The following is an 18,669-nucleotide window of genomic DNA, read 5'->3' on the forward strand; positions in this document are numbered from 1 at the left end:
AATTTGAGAACTCATGAAAAAACTGAGAACGAAAAATAAGTAATAGACAAAAAAAAATTGAAACGAAATTAAAACCCAAGAGCTTCTGGTTGAGCTTAATGGCAGTGCCAATAGAGCCTCAGGCGGAGGCCTGGCAGAAGCTGAAGAGGCCTTCGAAGACCGGGCAATCCTCGCTGACGTTGAAGCACTTGAGGTGGCGCAAGAAGGCTGGGTAGGTGAGGGTCTCCGGCGTGGTAGAACCGGTCGACACACGGTGGGGAAGGCCGACGGTGGTGGTGGTCGTCGCACAGGGGGAAATTTTGGGGTGCGGGGAATATGTGCTTGGGAAGAAAATTGGGGGAAATGAGAAAATGGGTCAAGGGGAAAATAATTGACGCATGAATTTTTATTTTTATTAAGTTAGACGTGGCCCAAGGCCACCTCAGACTTGGGCGGACCCTGGGTTGGGACTAGCCCTGGGTATCGGTCAAAACGGTCCGATTTGGCCTCTTATCGGTTATTAACCAAAAATAATCGGTTAATTGGTTACTTAACCAATTACCGGCTGATAAGGAATTGTAACCGGAATTATCAGTCAAAACGGTTAAACGGTTCGGTTAAACCGGTTAACCGTGGGCAAAAATAGCTTATTAAAAATTAGTTGTTTTTGGGCCCAAATACTTTTTGTTGAGCTAAAATAAATAGCTAATTAAAAATTAATTGTTTTTGGGACCCAAATATTTGTTTTTTTGGACTAAAATAGTTTATCAAAGCTTTTTTATATTGATCAACCACAGCTTTTTTTTATATTATAAAATATATTTTTCCAAAGGTAATGGTTAACCGGACCGGACCGAACCGATAAGAATATCGGTATATCGGTTGTGGTTAATATCGGTTCGGTCGAAGTTGTTAGACGGCCGGTAATCAGTAACCAATTAATTTGCCCACCTCTAGCTGGGACTACTAAGGTCCCATGTAATTTGTTTCATTACATGGTTTAAGAAAGTAAATAACATATTTTTTACTTTGGGAATTAACCTATTTTTTTACATTCTATAAATTTAATAACATATATATGACATCATTCATACAATAAACGAAATTAAAATACTAAAATGAATTATTTCCATTTGATTTAAAAATAAAAATAAAAAATTCATTAAAAAAAATAGGGTGTGGAAATTTTTAAAAATTTCGTTTTTTTTTTTCTTAAAGAAAAAAATTATTAATTTTGTTTGCACACCATTAATTTTTTTGAAAAAAAAAGAATTATTTTTGTCTTTTCGTTCTCATTAAGAGGAATATTGTCAATTTTTTTGATAGTTTAGAGAGAATATTATATTATGGCAATTAAAAATCTAGAGGAACATTATCAATTAAATGGTAAATTAAAAGGGTATCTAAACTTTTTCAAAAAAAAAGAAAAAAAGAAAAAAAAGAAGGGAGTACAATAATTGAGTCTTGTGAAAATTATTGCCCGTGAAGCTTATCTTTAAGTGTGAAGACCTGGGAGATTGCCGTCAACTAACGAATAATCCATAGATTATGTTAAAGTTAACCTATGGGCTAGGGCTGGCAAAATAGATACTTGGCATGTAATTGTTTATTTTACGTATTTTTTTTAATAATAAAATTTTAAATTAAATACATGAATTATTTAAAACTTTATTATAAAAAAAACATACATAAAATAAACGGGTGGATGTACCTGTTTTATCTGCCTTACTTTAGAGAAAGTTAACGTCAACAACCAAATCGATCTAAATTCAGTGATTTTACTTGTATAAAAAATAAATTCAGTGATTTTTCTTATTTTCAAGTGCGAGACAAAAAAAATGTGTCTACTTTTGTCTGAAGCTCTCACGTGGTCTGTGCCCAGGAATCATATTCACGTTTGCATCTGCACAGTTTGTTGCTTTGTCCTTCAACATATGCTCTCCATCTTAATTTTTTTCATCTATGTACTGCTTTTAATTCAAGTTCAATTTGTCCTCAAGAGGTAGCTCAATCGGCTATGACCACGCTTAATGAAGCGGAGGTTACTAGTTCAAGTCCCCCTTCACCCTCTTGTGCACACATGTCAAAAAAAAAATTCAAGTTCAGTCCTTGTTTCCTTAATATTTCAATCTCAAGATGTATAACTTAAATAAAGTAGGTAGGTTATAAATGAGCCCATAGGATCTTACATTAGTTCCTAATTATGTGAAATAGTGTTTTAGCATTGCGATTTCATAAACAAAAAATGCGATTTTAAACCAAATCGCATAAAATATATTATTAGGAATTGCGTTTTTTTTAAAATTTGCTATTTGAAAACGTAAATTTTTTGTAGTTTTAAATTGCAGGAAAGAATGTATATATTATTTTAAAATGTACAATTTTAAAAATGCTAAACTGTGATTTTAAATGCCAAACACTTAACTGCGTTTTTAAAAATTACGTTTTCAAATCGCACATTTTAAAATCGCTATTTTTTAACTTGCAAGCCCAAACAAACCTTAAAGAGTTTTAATTATAACTTTATAAATTATTTTAAAGTGATAATGCATATATAACAATAAGATAAGTAAAGTATTTACGAGGGGATGAACTTGAAAGAGCATCCATTGTTTAGATGGTTTTTGTAAAGAAAAGTGATTCTTTTTCTTTTTAGGTCATTCTCCCATCCGTTCACTTATTAAAATTATTATTGGATGTATAGAACTTACCTCACCCTTGGCTTTAATATTTAATGATAATTTTGAGAAGTGAAAACATTAAAAAAAAAAAAAAAAAAAATGATGAATGAAGAATGTATAGCATATCTCGTCTGCGAATAAGATAATAATTTGATGGCCTAAATGCAATTCTTCACAGTAGGGAAATCATATAACACAAACAAACCATAGCGAAGTGACAACGCTTTAGAAGGTGTTATTATTAAAATTCTTTGAGACTTATAGAGGCGTCACAAATTGACTTGATAAAAAAACTCACCCTAACTAACACCTCTTGCAGCAATTGTCACCAGCCCGTTGCAACAAACATTAAGTACAACGCCAATGTCCGCTGTAACAACCAAGAGCTCGACACTACAACTATTTTCTCTGTAATTATGACCACCGTACGATCAACCCCAAATAGCCGTTCAACAAAGTTTCCCTTATTTAATTTTTTTTTTTTAAAAAAAAAAATTGTAAAATCGGTTCTACTAGTTACATAATTTGCAATAAGTTATTTGTGGTATAACAATGTTATGAAAACTCACTGCAGTATGCACAAACAAGTCGATACACCTAATTTTCGTTTAAGTTTTTTTATAGAAATCGTTGAGTAACAAACACAGTTTATGAGTTACATGTCATAATTTGATTGATATTAACGTGTCATTTGATGAATTTTTGTAAAAAAATTAGACAAAAGTTAAATGTAGGGTCTTATTTGTTATTTTTGCATGTCATATAGAGCTTTCAAAACATTTGTATATCACATGAACTTATTGCAAATTCTTGTAACTATAGGGACTTATTTTGTATTATTTCCTTGAATTTAACCACCGTACGATCAACACCATATCTTGCCCATCAGTCACTTCCTACAGCTCTGATTCTCGTCTTCATTTTTAGGTCCAATACATGTGAGTCTGTCTCACAGAAAAAGGCTCTCACACCCAGCCGATTCCACTATAAAAGCCGAGCGAGATATATTCGAGGACAGTACTTGAAATATTTTCTGTTCTCTTTCAGGCCATCTTCTGGTCACGCTCATTCCATTTCCGTCTCCGAATAAATCGCTAATTCCGCCGTCGATTTTCTCAACCCTATAAACCTAACTTCACAGGCTCGCCCAGTCAGCGTGGACGAAAACCCTCCCTTGCTTCCTGAGAGCTATGCCGACCAACGATGGCTTCCAAGGTATAACCTTCTGAGTATTTATTTTATTTTATTTTATTATTATTATTATTTTTTTAATTTGAAAACTGGGTTAGTTTGTAGAATACTATCATAGTAAACAATAGAACAATATATAAGTGTATTTTTATTCCAAAAAAAATCTGGCCAGAAAATAGCAGAAAAAGGTTGGAAGGCTAGGAAATTAAAGATTTTGATAGATTATTTTGATAATATTTAATAAATATCGAAGCTAAAGCATATATGAATTTGTTTTTTCTCTATGCCTTCTTTAAAGTTTGTGATTTTGATAATTTTAACATCATGGATTCAAATATTCTAACAAGCACATAGCTTTTATTGTGTAACTTCTTAATAATGTCAAAATGATTTTCATAGAAGTGATAATTTACTGCGACGGATTTGTCAGCTCATAATTTAAAGCAAAAGTATTTGAAGAGTATGCCCTGTCACATATTAATGCATGGTATGGATTGACATAGGGGTCTAAAACTTGTGCTCGGAGTTATGAGAGGGTTGCTAGGGTACTACAACTTTTACTACAAGTTCTTTACATGTTGACTTCACAATCTATGGTATCACTTCAGCCAATAAAACGTGGACAGTCTACATGATACTTACCACGTTTGTAAACTAACAATCTACGGGACACTTATTACTTCAGTCACTAAATTGTGAACTACCGTGTGGCTGTCCATGTAGCACGCATTTCCATAAAATGTGGATTTTCATGAGTTTTTAGGGGTTTGTAGTACCCCAAGCATTTTCCGAGTTTCATAAACCTGGTTCCAGATGATCAAGTTCAGTAATAGCCTCACAAATTTGTTACTTGTAAAAAAAAACAAACAAACAAGAGAATGTTAAATTTGTTTATTTTCTCTCAATCATAAAGGATACTAAAAATAATAAATAAGGGATTCAGTCATTTTTATCATAGCACACAAATTAGCATTGAAAGATATCTTATTTGCAAGTTAGCATGGATGATGTATATTGTATATCACATATTCTATTGCATTTACACACTGTTTCATTTGCAATATCATTTGAGCCAATAAATGGGACACTCTGGTTCTGAAAATTTGTGCAGCATTTATGTAGCATTTTTTCATCAAACGGTGATTTTCGTACTTGATGTGCTAAATGTGTTTTACTTCATATGGTTGGACCTGTTCCCCCATAAGGACAATGTTGGATATTAATGTGAATGGATGCTTATGAAGGGCATCATTGAGAGAGTTGGGTTTTAGGTGAGCAGGTTTACACACACACATAAGAAATTCCTCAATGCAATGCAACCATAGGTTAGTAATCGGTTCTGAATACAAAATTTGATTGAAATCTTAGAGTGTGAGCAGAAGAGTAGCACTTTACATAACTGAATTGGTCATATATATATATATATATATATATATATATTAAATTAGTTTTATCTTTTGTGCTTTTGATATTCATTATTGATGATCTTTATTCTAAGTAATTATTATTTCTTGATACATAGCAGGTGTTTCAAATTGCTATGTGTTCAAGAGCCGTTTACAGGAGTATGCTCAAAAAATTGGACTTCCTACACCTGTGTATGACACTATCAAAGAAGGCCCTTCCCATGAGCCATCCTTCAGGTCAACTGTGATAGTGAATGATGTTAGATATGATTCTTTGCCTGGATTTTTCAATCGTAAGGCAGCAGAACAGTCAGCTGCCGAAGTGGCTTTATTTGAGTTATTTAAATCTGGTGAAGTCAATCAAAGCATCTCTCAGCCTGTTGTAAGTTCAATTTATCTTTTACTAAATTAGTTGTAAAGCTTCGTAGTTGTGTTATTGTTGGTGCAATATCATAGTATTTTCCCTGCCTGGTTCTATTACTAGAAGCTGGAAATTCTGTCCCCCCCCCTCCCTCCACACACACAAGATTTTTCAGCTTATCAGTCTGTAGATTTCTAGTAGTGTGTATTTATATAATTTGTGAGAGTTTCTGCCAAGAGGAAGTATCATTTGGAGAGATGGACCTAAGAGTAAGAGCAAATCGAACCCTATCCTATATTAAATATCGTTGTTTTATGCAATACGTCCCTTTTGGAGTAGTAGTAACCCATTTGAAAATAAAAGCTCATTCAACTAAGGAGCATCATTGTTTGTGTGCCACTAGGCTATCATGAGTGGTTCTGAATAATTCCTTTAGCTTTAGAACAATGCTTGTTAGTTGTGTTTGTAGATGCCTCCTGATTGAAGTTGACAGTGCCCATATAGCAATTCACTTAGCATGACACTACCTTATTTAACAGCATAAAACATAAAAATGCCTGAATGTGGTTTTAAATGAGATATACTGGTTGTTATTGCTCTAATAAGCTCCCCTTGCAATCTTCTCTATGTACATGGTACTTCTTTCTATCATCTTTTTCTTCCTGTTGTCAGCTAAACCTGTATTCTTGTGCCTAGAGTAGAATATGTGACATGCATAGGTCAGGCAACACATGTAAATGACATAAACAAGACTAAATACGTCTATAGTTGGAAACAAACTGTTAGATATCCAAAGCAAAGGAAAGCGCCCCCCCTTTTTTTCTCCATTTCAAAGGTTTAATGGAATGTAGACTGGCTATTCATGCGTAACACGTGCATTGACAAACTATGGCATCTGATCATTACCATCATATCAAAATACTGTTTCATCCTTCAGAATTACACTCCTTTTACTGATTATACTTTCCATTTACATGTAGAGCCAGCATTATTTAAAAAGTTCCAGCTGCCATGTGGTAAACAAAGCTATATGTGTTGCATATCAGTAATTCAGCATTCTTATTAGTTAGAAATTGCTATCTCACTCATAATGATGATCTTTTGGTATCTGTTCCAGCATGAAACAGGATTATGCAAAAATCTACTTCAGGAATATGCTCAAAAGATGAATTATGCAATTCCTGTATATCAGTGCCAAAAGGATGAAACCCCAGGCCGGCTGCTTCTTTTTTCGTGTACTGTTGAGATTGGAGGGATTCGTTACATTGGAGCTGCTGCAAGAACGAAGAAAGAAGCAGAAATTAAAGCTGCCAGAACTGCTCTTTTAGCCATTCAGTCGAGTGCATCTCAGTCATCTGAGAAACCCTTTGGCAACTCTCAGTTAACGGTAATCCCATGCAAGAAAAGGGGGACCGAATCAGTTATTAATACTGAGGAGGCTGCAAATGTTCCAAAGGCAAAGAAGACTCGATTTAAAAAGAAAATGTTGAAAAAGAAACTTCCCAGAGATAAGGCAGGCTACTCTCTAGTTGAGAATGCAGTCAAAATGGAGTTCTTTATGGATAACCACTCAGAACCCAATCAAACCGACGTACCTCGGAACCAAGAAGCAAGTTTGGGAACGTTGGCTATGGAAGCCATGAGAAATTCTCAAGATGGTAGATCAGATGTGAACTCAAGTGAGAAAGAAATATTCGGCGGGGAAGTTGCTTTGGCACACCGAGTTAATGGAAATAGTGAGAATGGTAAGTCGACAGCTTCATATTCTAATCCAAGCAATAATGGGAATCCTGACGCAGGAACATCTTCCGTGTTTTCTGGAGACATGACCGTGTCCACAAAGGATGTAATTGGGGTATTTGGAGTTGAAGAGGTAGCTTCAGTTGCAGACAATTCTACCATGGGTCAGATAGAGGCTTCAACCATCCTGCCGGCTTAAAACAATCAGAAGAGAGGATCCAAGCGGGCGTAAACCGTGCTGGAGAGAGACGGGGTTCAATTGGTTGGAAATTATTTTGCAGTTAGGAAGATGAATTGAATTGAGTGTTTTAAGATTTCTGTATCAGTTGGTCTATGCTATAAGCACTTTCTAGGCTTTTTGTAAATTTTAGGATCACAACCAGGCTTCTTCAGAGGGAGCTTGAATCCTTCCACACACACAAAGTTCATTCGGGTGTCTTGAACATTTCAGTCAAGAGTTTACACAACGGCTTTGTTTGTATGTTTTGGTAGATTCAGAGCATGAACCACAAAGAACGTACTGTGTTGCACTTTATATTTATTGCTTATCTTGAGAACTTAGTTTTCTGTTTGAATGTTACATTGACAAGAATCTATTAGGATTGATTATCCACAGATTTTGAGAAAAATTTACTGTGTTGTTCTTGAAATTCTAACAATTTATTTTATTTATTTTTCTTGAAAACACTCAATTTAAATAAATTGTATATAGGTGCAATGGCATACGAGTATAAACTTTTTTGACATGTTCTTTCTATGCGTAAACAAAAATCTCCTTGCAACGGCCTTGTAGGCAAGTTTCTTTTCTAATTTCTTTTCCAAGAGTAATGCTAGATTTACCATACCTGTCAATCTAAATGTACGTGGATTGCCAAGGAGGAAATTTACCAAAGCTCTGTCACACAATGGGAGCCAGAGATTGCGGGACCGAAACTGCGATGCCCAAAGCTGTTATCTTAAATGCCTGTTTGAGATTGTGTTTGAGGAGCCTAAAAGTACTTTTAACACTTAAAAAATTTATTCAAAGAAAAAAATATTTGTTTGGTAAAAAAATTAAAAACGCTTTTAAAGGTCCAAAAAAGTCTAAAAATAGCCATAACGTACTTTTGACAAAAGCTTAAAAATAAAACTTTTGCTTAAAAACTGTTTTTGACTTAAAATTTCTATTTCTCAAACGCAATTCCAAACAGGCAAAGAGAGGCTGAAATCAAGCAAGGTTAGTGACCAGGAGTGAAGTAGTAACAAGGTAATCATATTTAAATCACCTCTCTTAGATCAAGCATTGTTAAAAGAAAGAAAGAAAGAAAATATATTTTTAATAAAATATTTCAAAATAAAATTTATCTTTCTAAAATCAGTCTCTAAATAAAATTAAAATCACTGATTTTGCATTTTTTGAATAAATTAAACTCTTAAAAACTTGTGACTCTGGCGGATTTTAAGCCAAAAGCGTTCCCTACGCATTGAACTCAAGTCACGCAACCCCTCTTTGATCTCCGTCTAAAGAACTGTCGTTTTGCTCTCTCTGAAACTTCGTTCCCAGTACGAGAAAATGCACGGTCGGCCTCGCACAGCCCCAAAGCCAGAGGACTCAGCGGATTCGGCAGCCAAAGCCGAAAAGCTACGCTCTCTCCAATCTCAGTTCCTCTCTAACCACCACAACAAGATGTACCGATATTCTCTCTCTCCCTCTCTCTCTCTCTCAGTTTCTCGTTGATTCCCGCGATCCAAACACTTCCTTCCATCACTCTGTTTAATTCTCTTTTTGTGTTTTTCTCTTGTTAAAAAAAATGGTTCAGTTATACGAAGGAAGCTCTAGAGGTCAACGCGAAGCTCCTCGAGATCAATCCCGAGCACTACACGGCTTGGAATTATAGGAAGCTCACCGTCGAGCATCGTCTGAGTGAGTCCGAGCCTGATCCTGACTCGGTCAAGTCGATTCTCAGAGAAGAACTCAGAGTGGTACGCTTATGCAATTGTAGCATATTTCTCTGGTTCCTTGTTCTTTCTTTTTCTTTCTCTCTTTCTTTGTTCGCTTGCCGGGAAAAAAAAAGGGGGGGTGGGGGGAGGGGGGTTTGGGGAGGGGGAACTTGGGAGCTGAAAATAAAATGAATTTGAAGCTCACATACTCATTTTCTCAGAAATGAAAGGAATTAAAATTATCTAGTAGAATCCGCCTATTATCAGCAAAACTGAATGTTCATTTCCTAAACGTTTTGATCTCCGTTAATTTTCTCAGTGGCCAAACGGTTATTGTTTCAAAATTTATGTCTGTGCATCCAAATAATTTGGATTGACTTCATGTAGGTAGAGAGCGCGTTGAAGCAGAATTATAAGTCGTACGGAGCGTGGCATCATCGAAAATGGGTGCTAAACAAGGGGCATTCATCTATAGATCACGAAATGGGGCTCCTGGACCGGTTCCAGAAGGTCGATCCTCGGAACTTTCATGCTTGGAATTACCGGAGGTGAAATCTTGGCTCTAATTTTGAATGCGTGCAGTCTAAAAGTTTTTAGTTCATTTTTTATTTAATACTTCTTTTTGTCAGATTTGTGGCAGCATTGATGAACAGATCAGAGGTAGACGAATTACAGTATACAACAGATATGATAAACACCAATTTCAGCAATTATTCTGCGTGGCACAATCGTAGGTATGATTTAATTGCTATCAAGTTTTGGTTTTCAGATTTGTTTCTAGTTATCAAAATTGGAATTGGTTTCCAGTTATTCTCTGAATGAGTAAAGCGAGCTCTATATACTAGTTTTTATTTTTGCGTTTTTCTTGTCTTGGATTTGGGTTATGTGCCTAAAATATTCTTATCTCTTTCTCTATCTCTAGATTTTGAATGCGTCTTTTGTTGTCTAGTTAGTTTATACTAAAATTATTTTTTATGCTGAATATGTATGTGCATTACAGATTTACGTTGCATTATAAAATAAGGTGACTGATCTTGATTAAAACACAGAATTGGCATTTGGGTAGTATCAACTCTTGGTGGTATACTAAATAAGTGTCTGCCTGGGCTCTTTCATTGGTTTGATTTCACTACCTAAATTGTACTTGGTGCTCTCAATACAAATGCACAAGGGACAAAAAGGGTAAAGTGCATCAGAGTTTATGGATAAAATATGAAATGTGAGACACGCCTGTCAAATTCTGCCTCAGAAGGATATGCATTTTAATTATAGTAAGTGCATAGACTTCAAGTATGTATTTTGGTTACTCCAACTTCCCAACTGTTTACAGGGGACCACTTCTTTGAATACTTAAACATCTGTTATATATGTAAAACTCTATTATACGTATTAAGTATTCTTCAATTACATGATAATGTTTTCAAATAGAAAGGGTTTTTCTTGGTTTTACCTGAGACATTGAGATCATAATTAGTGGTATCATTGATAAACATAGTTCACAGGTTCAAAGGCATCACTAAAGTTTATTGTTTGCTATATTGACGGCATCACAAAAGTTTATTGTTTGCTATATTGACTATGTATAGTTGTAAATGAAACACACCAAAATTACATCTTTAGGTTTGATTATGAGCAACTTTTACATTAGGTGAAGTACCCAAGCATAGACATTTTGTCCTTTGGATTCTCATGGTTCCGTTCTTCTTGTTTTGCATTTATCTCATCTGGTTTTTAGTTATGAGAAATTTACATCGTTCACAAATTTCCAATGGTTGTAGTGTATGTTTAACCATATGATAGGTGAATGCGTACTGAACACATCTATTACTATATTTATCTCATTGAAGGACTTTTGCAGTATACTTCTGTCTAACTTGCTGAAAACAAAGGTTGAAGGGTTTTTCCCAAAAGAGAAGGTCTTGAACGAGGAGTATGAGCTTGTACACCAAGCACTTTTTACAGACCCAGATGATCAAAGTGGTTGGTTCTATCATCTTTGGCTTCTTGATCAAACAGTGAAAGCTGATGCTCCTGTACTTATTTCTTCTTGGCCTGCTCATGATTCCAATCTCATTCTATTGGGAGATAGGTGCCTGGATGACTGTTATTTGTCTGCATTCAATACTTTCCATTCTGATTCTGGAAAAATTCCACTCATTCTTTATTTTAATCAAGCTGTTGAAGGTGTAAATTCATCTACAATATCAGTTGAATCTGTGTTTAACACAAAAGGAGAACTTAGTTGGAAACCACTTTCAACAAATAATTCTGAGACAGCCCAAGTTTGGGTTACTCACCTCAATTATCCTGAAGAAAAGCTCCATTCTTCAGAAGCCTATCCAGTAGAGGTTAGAGTTGGACATTCTCAAGGCATCATTTCTTCAAGTGGTTTTCGCTATAACCAACCTTCTAGGTTTGCCTTTAAAGTGTTTGTACGGTCTGTTGAAAAAGACCCAGCTGTGCATGATGGAGAGATGATTTCATGGGGAGATGAAAATTTTCTTTTATATGAAGCACCTCCTCAGGAATCAAATCCACTTGTTTCTTTAGATCAGCTAAATATTAAGGATTACCATGAGCAAACATCTTCAATGTGGCGTGCAGAGACTATAGCAAATGAAATAGCTCTCTTCCGGGAATTGTTGTCGGTGATTAGCTGGTGAGCTTCATTCATTTGATGGGCATAGTTAAACTTTGTAATAGCTATAGTGTTAACCTTTAAATAGAAATAAAAATGAGAATCCCTTGTTCATGTAGTAAAATTGGAAAGCTTACACTTGCAAGATTGTTGGTGGCTCATGACACGTTGCTGTCTCCATGTGCTAAGAAAATGGTCCATTCTGAAGAAGTTATCAAACTTTATAGTGACTTAATGAAGTTGGATCCACCACATTTCCAATACTACAAGGACGAGTACAGCTTAGTTTTATTGCAGCAGGTGAGTGTCTTCTGTTATCTGTATTAGTGTCTATTTGTTTTAATAGTTTCAAAACATGCCATTTGAAAACATGGCGATTTCAAAATGTAAGTGATTTGACCACTTGGCCTTTAAACTTGCATGTTTTAAAAACGCGCCTCTTGCGTGCGGTTTCAAAAGTAGGTTTTTTACGTTTTCAAACCGCCAAAATTTTCAAAGGCACTCCCAAATGGGACAATTTTCGCGATTTTGTTTAAAAATACTCGTTTGACCTACATAGTCGCGGGGCCAATGCACTCTTAAGTGTCTAGTAAAGCATAACCCTTACTCCTTTAACCTCTCAGTTGGTGGTAATTCTGCATGTACACCTAGTGGATCTTTCAACATGTGATATTCCAATTCCTCATTATTAATCAAACTGAAATGATCTGTGCATTGATCATAAGATCCTTCTGAGTGGCCTGAATCAGTCTATGCACATAGTGTGCTCCTTCCAGTTTATTGAATGCTTTTTTTATTAAAAAAAAAAAAAAAAAAAACTAGAAAACGGTTCCATTTTACTCTTGCTCTAATTTAGGATATTGATAACTAGAATTTCTTGACACTGAAAGGTTCTGATAATGCATTGGTTTTGCAGCTAACTTTCAGTAGGGAGTCTTTGCTGAGATACTGCTTTCGTCATAGAGATGGGGCTTCATCATTTATTAGTAATTCTATCTGTTTACGACTGAATAACTTATCATTATCGCGGATGGGGTCTATTGAGAGGTTATTGTGGGTCCAAATGCTAGACTTGAGCCACAATGAACTTCAATCAATTGAAGGTCAACTTCTTCCCTAATGTTGTAAATACTGTTGTACATATGACTTCTGCAGATTTCTTCCTACAGTTCATATCCTAACTATGAACACGATGTTTTTCTTTTTCCAATTTTCTTCCCTTAATAAGAAAGTAGCTCCTTTAACTTGTTTTGTATTTCATTCATTTTATGGAATCTCTTTTCGGTTTGGTTTTTTCCAAAGTCCCTATTATTTTTTTCAATCTCTTTTCAGTCTGTCTTTTAACTGGTTTTTTTCAGTTGGACCCATAAACTCAAATAGTTTTCTTTTAATTGGACCCACCTGGGAAGCCTGGCATTTCATGTTGTTTAACGCTTAAGTCTGAGAACATTTTTGTAGATATGGATTTTGATGTTGCCAGCATATTTATCCTCACTTTGGCTGCAAAAACTGCTAAAATAGACAAGACTGGGTAGTTATATATGTGATCCCATGTTAGTTCATTTGAGAGATCCTATGAATATAGGGAGACTCAAGTTTTCAAGCTATGTGAAGTATGGTGTCTCTGGTTTTGTGAAATGGGCTAAGTTCTAAGCTCGACTTTCATGATTGATTGTAGTAGTTAATAAGCTTTGTTTTATTGAAAGGAAATTGGCTTATATTTATATGGGGTCTTCTGACAGGATTGGAGGCTATGCAGCTTCTTTCTTGCTTAAATCTGAGTGACAATACACTCAGTAGTTTCACAGCTCTGGGACCCTTGATACTGCTGAAGTCACTTAAAGCGTTGGATGTTTCACGCAACGAGATAGGTTTACACTCGATTGATACAACAAGGTATCTGTGTTCTTCTCCTTTGTCTCATACAGAAGAAATTGATTGGAATCGTGATGAAATAGTGACTGGTGATGTCAACCTGAGAAATTATTGGGAGGCTTTTCTAATATTTAGAGGCTTGCACTTGACACAGTTAGATATTGTTGGGAATGCAATTGCTGATGAAAAATTTAAGTCATTTTTGGTCAAGATTGTGCCTACACTCAAGTGGCTGGATGGTGGAGAACTGCATTAACCTTAAATTTGTTATTTTTTTTCCTGCTTTCTCCTTTTTAAGTTTTAGACAAGGAGGCATATGATATAGGAACTTATTGGAGAATCGTCTACTTTGATTTGCTGATCTTGGACCCGAGGCATTCTTTTTCCAGTTATGTTAGCTTGTATGGTGAAAATTGATTTAAGCGATATGACAATTTTAATCTGTTTGCAAGCTTCTGGTATGTTTTGACTTGCATGTGTAAATATGTTATCTGTGTTCTGTTGATGTGCAAAGCACATGCATGTTTATGTTGGCCGTTTTCTAGTCCACTTGTCTAAGCTATAACAGCCATTGCTCCCCCCACCTGTGATGCCTCTCATCTAGTCCAACCAATGAGTTTGTTAAGTAGTTAAATGGAGAACTTTTCCATGGTGTTGAGAGAGAGAACAACGGTAAATAATATTACAAGAGTAATCTAAATACTACATTCTCATCCCACTAAATTGATATGACTGTGCTCATAAGCTCGTGGTATTAGCCCTGCTTGGGATGGTGATGTAATATGTAGCATTACTCATATTACAAAGTATCATTGGACATAGATGAAATCGATCGGGTAAATGCTACCCAAAATAGCATAGAGATGGAAGAAGAAGGTCCTGGCTGCAGTGGTGATAAATATCTGAATTGCAGACACCTTGAGAGGAAGAAATGGACAAATTTGATTGCCAAAGTGATGAGGCCATCTTGAGTAATTCTTGCTACATTGCTTCGTAGTTGAACTGCACAATAAGCCATATATAAGAATGCGATTTCATGAAGATAAACGGGTTGCAGGGAGGGGGGTGTTCTGAATTGATGAGATGGTAATGTAGAAGTTAAAAAGATTTAGAAGATTTTGTATGCATGATTGTATGTATTCAAAATGGACTGCACTTCCAGGATTGGTCGGAGCGAAGCTCTGGATATCCAGTGCCAAAAAAAAAAAAAAAAAAGTATTCAAAATGGACCGGAATCTAGAATTCCAGAGAAATTAGGGAGGGGACCTAGGTCCTGAGGTGTCCAAACGGGCCGGAGTGCAGAACCTACTTGCTTGGACACCTCGGGATCCAAAGTTTCCTCTCTCATTCTCTAGAATTTGTACATGAAATTTTAGAAAATTTCAATCCATTCGAAATAGTATTTAGAAATGGAATATCATAGCGAGAATACATGCACGGATTGAATTAAACTCACCAATATCTTCTCCAAAGTGGCCTCTATTTTTTGGCTCCAAATACTTTTGAAAGCCATAAGCACATGAGCTGAGCAAAACACCAGCAAACAGCCCTAAAAGGGAAAGGAGACACATTGTCTTGTTCATCTTGTCTGTCTTTGAGGCCATCTGTAATCTTCCTTTTGCACTCTTTTTATCCCACTTTTCAGCCTCCTTTGAGCAACTCAACTGCTGAGGACACCACGATTCTGTCTTTACAAGAAGCTCTTAGACTCCCCATTATATATAAGATCGTTAGGCAATTCCCCTTCCCCCTTCTCCCGCATTGAATAAAAAAGAAAAGAAAAATTCGTTGGTTTGACAACGCGCCAAGTTTTGCGGACTTGGACTAAGTTTATTTCCTCTGGACTTTTATTGACTGACTTGCTTCATAAATGAAGTCACCAAAAGACACGTTATTATGGCATATTGGAAAATCGGAATAATAGGCTTCAATCACGAACATTTAAAGAAATCAAATAGCTTGCAACCATTCTGACGAGTTATGATTCAAGATCAAGTGGTTGATATTTCTCGGCATTTTTGGACAAGATCAACATCCACCGGCTGATATGATCTTGTAGCAAGTAGGGTCTATGGACAGTGATGCAGCTTTTGCTTACCGAACAATGCCCTCATTGTAACTGGTAGACTTTTCCTTGATGTTTTATTGAATTAAATGAATCTGGTTGAAGACACCCACCATTTCGTCGTGGGGAGTACGCAGTCGACCCTTACTTTCATGGGCTGTTTTTCATTTTTAGGCCAACAATCAGGATCGCCCCAACCCAAAACTACTTTCCTTGGGCTCCTACTCCACCACCCCCCCCCCCCCCCCCCCCCCTCCCCCCCCTCTTTCCTTTTTTATAATCCAATCGGTTGGGCCTCGTCACAGTTCAAGTTGGCAACATTAGTAGCAAGTGGTGCCCCATTTTTTTCCTCTTCTTTTTTTTTTTTTTTTTACAAAAACTTGTGAGAAAAGAGAAAATATTAGGATACGTTCGGTATACATAATTGGTCCCTAAAATGGTATAGCTATTTATTCCAAAGGAACGTCTATTCTTTTATTATGAGAATTGTACATTAATCCTAAATTTACTCAACATTTACACCAACTTTAAAAGAATAAAAAGATAGTCTCCAACACAAAATTGGTTGCTAGAGATTGAAAGGAGAGATTGTCCAACCCATCAAAAGGTGGGCAAGAGAGGCCCAGCCCATATATCCCTCGCACAAGCACGGAAAAGTTACACACCCACTGTTATAGGGTTTTCGCCCGCTACCCCGTAAGCCAGAGAACAAAAATGCCGGGTGGTCACGGTGTTGGTTCTCGGATCCGAGATCTGCTCGCTAGCTCCTTCAGGAAGAAAGGGTGCACACGCGTCTCGAACAACGTGAGGTCCTACAAGAAAAGTGACTACGTGGACTTCAAGCTGAACGGCCCCGCCTACGAAGGCATGCAGCCGGAACTCTACCAAGGCCGAACCGGCCGAGTCTGGAAAGTCACCAAACGCGCCATGGGCATCGAGATTAACCATCAGGTAACACCAAGCCAATACTCTTATTTGGGTTTCTGGGTTCTGTGTAAATGTTGGTCTGGATTTTTTTCATTTCGGGGTTTTTGTTGGTTGAAGGTATGTATGCGTTTCGAGGAGATAACGTTTTTTCCATTTTCTGTTTGATTTTGTTTTTTTTTTTTTTTTCGTTTGATTTTGCGACTTGTGATCGTTATTTTACATGTTTAGTTCTGTACCTTATGTGTTTGATGATTTGCCTGTGTTGTTTGCTTTTGGGTTTCTTCTTAGAAATGGTGGTACAGGATTGACTTGCGCTCGCGCTCGAGTTCGAGTCGCTTAGTTTACTCTCGAGCCGATCTCAAGCCAACGCCAGGCTTCAACAGCCACCAATCGGCCCAACCCAGTCCGATTGGAGCCGTTCACCGTGGGGAAGCGGGGGCAAAGAAAAGAAAGAGTGACATTGTTTGGCATTGTGTGCACAATGAAGAGGCTGCGCAATCGCCTTGTAGTCCAGTGGTAAGCCGCGCCACTACTAAGAATCGTGTCGTGGTGCCTGGCTTGTGAGGGCTCTCAACCACACGTGCTCATCGATGTGGATCATCCAAGACATGTTAGCATTGCATACCTCTGCACAAATCGGGGTTTTAGAGTTTCCAATAAAATTGTTTGGAGGGCATGGAGAGAACCCTTAATAGTTCATGAGTTTATTTTACTCTTCGTTTCCCATCTATTTTGCCATATTTGAAACCCAAAACAATTTTTTTATAGAGGGGTAGTTTGCGATTTGTTTTTTTGGAGGACAACCTATTCTCACATTAGAGTTCCATGTTAATTTTACTTACTATTGAATAATAATATACTTGGTAAACATTTTTCTCAAAATCGTTAATAAACAACTTTTTATATACAAATTACTTTTTAGGAAGATTTTAAATGAATATTCTAGGGTAAAGTCTACTTAACAACCTTAAACTACCACCCCAATGATAATTTACTCCCAAACTATCAATTACGACAATTTACCTTCCAAACTACCAAAACAATAACCATGTATCCCCAATTTTAATAAAATGACAAAATTATCTTTACTAAAATAAAAACAAAATTACTAAAATTTAATTTAATTTATTTCAAATTTTAAGGGTATTTTTGTCTTATTGAAAATTTTTTAGGAATAATTTCGTCATTTGGCTAATATTGGGGGGGTACATTGTCATTGTTTTAGTAATTTATGGGGTAAATTGTCATTAGGGTGATAGTTTGAGGGGGTTATGTGGACTTTACCCAATATTCTAACAAACTAGATACTTAATTTTTGCACTGTAAGGCCTAAATTATTATTAAAAAAAAATTAAAAATTTGTTAGAAAAATGTGGTTGTTAGCCATCTACAGCAGAGAAGATAGTGCGGTAACCACAATAGAATAAAAAGTGTTCGGCATTTGCATGACTACCCCTAACCAAATAGAATTAGGATCCTCTCCAATTCGTTTGAACCAGATAATATTCAATTAGTTACATTGGAGAGGTATTTTTATCTACTCAAACAGTGAAAAAACAAAAATACCTCTCCAATATAACTAACTGAATTTATCAAATTTAAATAAACTGAAGAGAATCATGTTCCGACCAAATAAGGGTCGTCATACAACTACCGGTCTACCACTACAAGCTTGGCCAAATAGGGGTGTCACACAACTACCATCCCGATTGAATGTAGTTGCACTCCCAATAGGTCAAGAGTGGCCACATAGCTATCTTAACCCATTAGGACCACGAGGCCACACCCAACCAGATCACAATGGAGTGTTGCCACCCATTTCCTTCACATAGGCACTTGGATATATTAGTAAGAAACCAGCAGCTTTACATCTATTTGTATTTTTT

The 18,669-nt window shown here is 36.3% G+C and overlaps 3 protein-coding genes across 6 annotated transcripts; all 3 read left to right on the forward strand.

The window, feature by feature from the left end:
* Window positions 1–3,570: 3,570 nt before the first annotated feature.
* Window positions 3,571–7,967, forward strand: LOC132189403 (double-stranded RNA-binding protein 1). Of its 4 annotated transcripts, none has more exons than XM_088510501.1 (4): window positions 3,571–3,875; window positions 5,374–5,639; window positions 6,599–6,634; window positions 6,736–7,967. In XM_088510501.1, the coding sequence occupies exons 1-4, from the start codon at window positions 3,851–3,853 to the stop codon at window positions 7,555–7,557; spliced, it is 1,149 nt and encodes a 382-aa protein (XP_088366627.1). In that variant the 5' UTR covers window positions 3,571–3,850; the 3' UTR covers window positions 7,558–7,967. The 4 variants fall into 4 exon arrangements, with proteins under 4 accessions (XP_088366627.1, XP_088366628.1, XP_059460126.2 ...); XM_088510502.1 differs by having other exon boundaries at window positions 5,377–5,639; XM_059604143.2 differs by lacking the exon at window positions 6,599–6,634.
* Window positions 7,968–8,800: 833 nt separating this feature from the next.
* Window positions 8,801–14,245, forward strand: RGTA1 (RAB geranylgeranyl transferase alpha subunit 1). Its single transcript, XM_059604836.2, has 8 exons — window positions 8,801–9,026; window positions 9,158–9,320; window positions 9,666–9,826; window positions 9,908–10,012; window positions 11,137–11,937; window positions 12,036–12,216; window positions 12,833–13,019; window positions 13,659–14,245. Exons 1-8 carry the CDS (start codon window positions 8,911–8,913, stop codon window positions 14,045–14,047), a joined length of 2,103 nt encoding a protein of 700 aa, XP_059460819.2. The 5' UTR covers window positions 8,801–8,910; the 3' UTR covers window positions 14,048–14,245.
* Window positions 14,246–16,510: 2,265 nt separating this feature from the next.
* On the forward strand, window positions 16,511–17,578 carry LOC132190228 (uncharacterized). Its single transcript, XM_059605150.2, has 2 exons — window positions 16,511–16,807; window positions 17,072–17,578. Exons 1-2 carry the CDS (start codon window positions 16,571–16,573, stop codon window positions 17,345–17,347), a joined length of 513 nt encoding a protein of 170 aa, XP_059461133.2. The 5' UTR covers window positions 16,511–16,570; the 3' UTR covers window positions 17,348–17,578.
* Window positions 17,579–18,669: the final 1,091 nt, after the last annotated feature.

Source organism: Corylus avellana, chromosome 9 (genome assembly GCF_965113065.1).
Source record: "Corylus avellana chromosome 9, dhCorAvel1.hap1.2, whole genome shotgun sequence".
Taxonomy (NCBI): domain Eukaryota; kingdom Viridiplantae; phylum Streptophyta; class Magnoliopsida; order Fagales; family Betulaceae; genus Corylus; species Corylus avellana.

Bases quoted from the DNA above. Each gene is read 5' to 3' on its own strand.
- LOC132189403 (XM_088510501.1), top strand. From the start codon at position 3,851: ATGCCGACCAACGATGGCTTCCAAG. The intron at 3,876-5,373 runs GTATAACCTTCT...CTTGATACATAG, and splicing joins GACCAACGATGGCTTCCAAG to CAGGTGTTTCAAATTGCTAT. The intron at 5,640-6,598 runs GTAAGTTCAATT...ATTTACATGTAG, and splicing joins AAAGCATCTCTCAGCCTGTT to AGCCAGCATTATTTAAAAAG.
- RGTA1 (XM_059604836.2), top strand. From the start codon at position 8,911: ATGCACGGTCGGCCTCGCACAGCCCCAAAGCCAGAGGACTCAGCGGAT. The intron at 9,827-9,907 runs GTGAAATCTTGG...TCTTTTTGTCAG, and splicing joins CATGCTTGGAATTACCGGAG to ATTTGTGGCAGCATTGATGA. The intron at 10,013-11,136 runs GTATGATTTAAT...GGACTTTTGCAG, and splicing joins TCTGCGTGGCACAATCGTAG to TATACTTCTGTCTAACTTGC.
- LOC132190228 (XM_059605150.2), top strand. From the start codon at position 16,571: ATGCCGGGTGGTCACGGTGTTGGTTCTCGGATCCGAGATCTGCTCGCT. The intron at 16,808-17,071 runs GTAACACCAAGC...GTTTCTTCTTAG, and splicing joins GCATCGAGATTAACCATCAG to AAATGGTGGTACAGGATTGA.